Source organism: Pezoporus wallicus, unplaced genomic scaffold (assembly GCF_028554395.1).
Source record: "Pezoporus wallicus isolate ANWC-B61680 ecotype Strahan unplaced genomic scaffold, APGP_CSIRO_Pwel_v1 contig_8855, whole genome shotgun sequence".
Taxonomy (NCBI): Eukaryota; Metazoa; Chordata; class Aves; order Psittaciformes; family Psittacidae; genus Pezoporus; species Pezoporus wallicus.
The window spans coordinates 1-3721 of record NW_026638790.1 but is presented as its reverse complement, the minus strand read 5'-3'; the positions used below and the strand labels follow the sequence as shown (position 1 = coordinate 3721).

The window sequence follows — 3721 nt, the reverse complement described above, 5'->3', positions numbered from 1 at the left end:
ACACAGTAGCTAGCAGGAGAAGGCAGTGGTGGTGAGAAGCAGCAGAGCGGGTGATGACTTTGTAGCCCTCGGTCTGTATTTTGCAGCCTGTGGACCCTCTCAGGAAGCCCCCACCTCATTCACAGTACATGTACCTCTCTGCACACGGGCAGATTAGACAGCCTCTGCAGGGCTACCAGCAGCCTTCCAGCTGTGTCACAAGGTAACTGTGAACATTGCAAGAATCAAGTAACTGCCCCTGATGAACCTCCGATTTGATCCAGTTGCATTAGAGTTCTTTAGGCCATGTCAGCCTGTAAGACAGCCAGGCTGCTTTGAAATCTGGTATTGTAACCATTAGATATACTTTTGTGAGAAAACAGCATGTCATCACTGTATAAGTCAGGGCATGATGAATTCAGACCTGTGACTGGAGTATATGTACAAAATAATGTGGTCAATTTAACTGCACCGTTTGTGTTGCTTCAGACAAATTTCATGTTCGAGCTCCTCGCTCTGCAGAATCTTGTTGCTTGTTTTCATGTCAAGTTACCATGTGGCAGCTACACTTTGAAAAGCCACAGAAGTCCACTTCAAATAAGGGGCATGCATAGAAAGAGGCAGTTCAGTTTTGTAGTTTTGGTGTGTTTTCTTTGTAGACTGCTACTCTACTACATATGGAGGCATTCTGAAATAGAAAGACTTATGTGTTGGCAGGCTGTCCCTCACTCATTCCTGTTCATACCATTTCTGTGACTGATGTGATGATGATGTTGAACTTGATGATCTTAAAGGTCTTTTCCAACCTGGTTGATTCTGTGTGAAAACTCCACTGCACACCAGCCCATCAGCTGCACGGTCCTTGTGCTGAGGCACGGGGTAAGCGCTCAGTGTGTACCCGCTTGTTTTGCAGGAGTGTGGAGCAGACTGTGCCAAGTTCCAGAAGAGCGAACTGGAGCACAAGTTCAACAAGAAAGCCTTAGAAAGGCCCTACACGTCTGAACACTCCTGGGGAAAGACCTACGGAGAGCACAAGCGCCACCTGGAGTTTAGCCACGACCAGTACAGAGAGCTGCAGAAATACGCAGAGGAGATTGGCATTTTCTTCACAGCTTCTGGCATGGATGAGGTATGTAAGCTGTGCTGGAATGACAAGCAGAGTCCAGCTGTTGTGTCGTGTTGGTTGTTCGGTTTTCTTTCATAAAAAGAATATAAAATACATAAGAATGTTGAATTTCTAAATCAGGAAAACAGAGTAATTGTACCTCTGCAAGGTCGCTTGTATCTACTGAGTGATGGCTGAACATCTAGTGAGATGACTGAACATCTTGGAAGACCTGCCATATATGCTGAGGTGTTTATGCACAGTAAATCATATTAGAGAAAAGGCCTCTGTTGAACTTCATAAACAATCAAAAGCTTTGAGAGTTTAGAACAAGATTGCAACCTGACCACTCTCCAGAGTTGACTGGTATATTGGCTCCAAGTGTTTCAAACCCCCTCTGCATTTAAATCAGATTCCTTTCTCAAGTTATTCTCAACATAACCCCTATTATTTCTCTCTTTTTTTTTTTCTTTTCCCTTTCTGCTGTCTACTAGGCCCCAGTTGGTATTTCTAAGCATCAGAAATGCTTCTATTCCTTTTCTTTTACTTATCTCATGGGGAGGGTCTCCATTTTGTGCTGTTGCTACTGAAGCATTTGCTGCTTTTTGTCAGTGGGCCACTGAACAGTCAGTCACCAGCTTGGGGACTCCATGGAGCTCATCTTCTGCTTTTCACCCTTAGGGTATGAATACTTTAATTCTTATACATTACCTGTCTCAAAATTATGTTAGTTACATTGTTTTGCAACTAATTTTACATCATGCTGCAACAAATGCAATGCACAATTGAAATGTGTAAACTGGAAAGATCAGGAGCAGTTAAACTGCAGTACAGATCAGAGGTTACAGATTGGTTTACTTTTCTTTGTGGCCTAGAAAACACAGAGAACCAAACAAAGTAAGCTAGCCATTCTTGCATCAGGTAGGCACAGCAATGTTCCTGTCTTTCTGCAAGTAGCCTTACTGAGGGTAGGATTTGCTTAATGTTTTAAGGTGATCTATTCAGTGCCTCTTTCTCCTCCCTGATGTATCAGCTTAAGCTCATTTCTCACAACTGACAAAAGTTCATTCTTTCCTTGTATCTCGTTCCTGTGTATTTGAACACCATGGTCACATCTCTTCTTTTCATTTGTTTTTTGTTTTGTTTTTTTTTAGCTGGACTGAGCAACTTCAGTTCATTCAGCCTTTTTATGCTGTCTTTTCTAGTCTTCTGGACATTCTCACTGCTTCTGTCAACTTACTGTCTATTGACCAAAATCCATGAATTGCTGTGCCCCAGCTGAGATGATAGGAGCACCAAACACCATAAAAAAAATTACTTCAGAGGTCTGACAGACAAAATGGTATTTTGCATGAATTGCCATCCCCTGATGCCATGGGCTGAGAAACAGATCTGTGAAAAGAGGGTGTTGCAATGCTTCTTTTGTTGTACTCTTCAGGCTAGGGTTTAAACCATGACAAATAGTTAAGTCCAAGAGTCTTGGAGTATCTGGAACCTTAAAGACCCAAATGCCTTTAGCCGGGTGGGGGGGGGGGGGGGGGGGGGGGGGGGGGGGGGGTTGGGGGGGGGCAGAAATCACTCTCGTTGTTATTAAAGCCTCCAGCTTATAAAGGCTATTGTGCAGTGCAGAACACCTTTCATGTACAGCAGCTAAGATCACTTTCCACCTCTGGGATCCCTCTTTTTTTCAAGATATTGAGCTTCTTTGTGTGTGGCTTCATCAGCTAATTAACAGTACTGATATATGTTTGTGTCTTCTTTTTATCATGGCGGCATTTCTGCTAGAGAGGAGCTTGGGACTCACGTCAGACATTGCATAAATGGATGTAATGAGTTCCTGAGAATACATTGACTTGTGTAAATTGAACATGATCTCTGGAACTCCAGCTATGTTGAAAAGGTTAAATTGTGTGTTTAACTATATGACGAAATCAGTGAAGTGATATGTGAAGTAAATATAGCGTAAACACCTTTATCTACCTTGTTCTGTGTACTGGAGACAGAACAGGATCCTGTGGAACCACTCCCTTTAATGTCCCTGTTGTTTAAGATTACTTCCTGATCCTTGAATCTCTTGCAGAAAAGCTGCCATTTTTCAAGAGATATTTACCAAATGAAGTGACTTTAGATAAAGTCACTTTGTGCAGACTTCCTCAGATATCTGTGGTTTTCTAATAGAGTGAATTCATTGCCTTCATGCACAATGCATCTTAGTGAATAAATTCTATTGAAGAGGTGTTATGCATCCTGGCTACAAAAAGTTGAATCCACATCATTATGATGATGGAAAAATTAGGCTGAAGAAGATGTGATTCTCTTCTGGACATTGCTGCTCTTTCTCTGGCAGGAAGTAGATTTGGCTGCCACAATGAATGAGCTGAGGGAATTATAAAAATGCTTGTGGGTGGTTGAAGGGGAACAAGGTTAGATAACTATTTCATTGTTTCCACTGGATGTGGTTAGAGGATTTTTGTATCTTGCCTGTGGTAGATTTGGGATTTTCTTCCTTTAAAGTACCACACAGCTTGGCATCATCAGCAAACTTGCTGGGAGTGCACTCAATCCCACTGTCCATGTCACCGACAGAGATGTTGAACAAGAGACGTGGTGGGACAGCTCACATGACTGGAATGTAGT

The 3721-nt window shown here is 42.4% G+C and overlaps 1 protein-coding gene across 1 annotated transcript; it reads left to right on the top strand.

The window, feature by feature from the left end:
• Window positions 1-863: 863 nt before the first annotated feature.
• Window positions 864-1980, top strand: LOC130600912 (sialic acid synthase-like; the record flags this gene model as incomplete). Its single annotated transcript, XM_057412599.1, has 2 exons — window positions 864-1108; window positions 1697-1980. Coding segments are annotated over 2 exons (314 nt in total), but the record flags the coding sequence as incomplete, so codon positions are not given.
• Between the last annotated feature and the right edge of the window lie 1741 nt (window positions 1981-3721).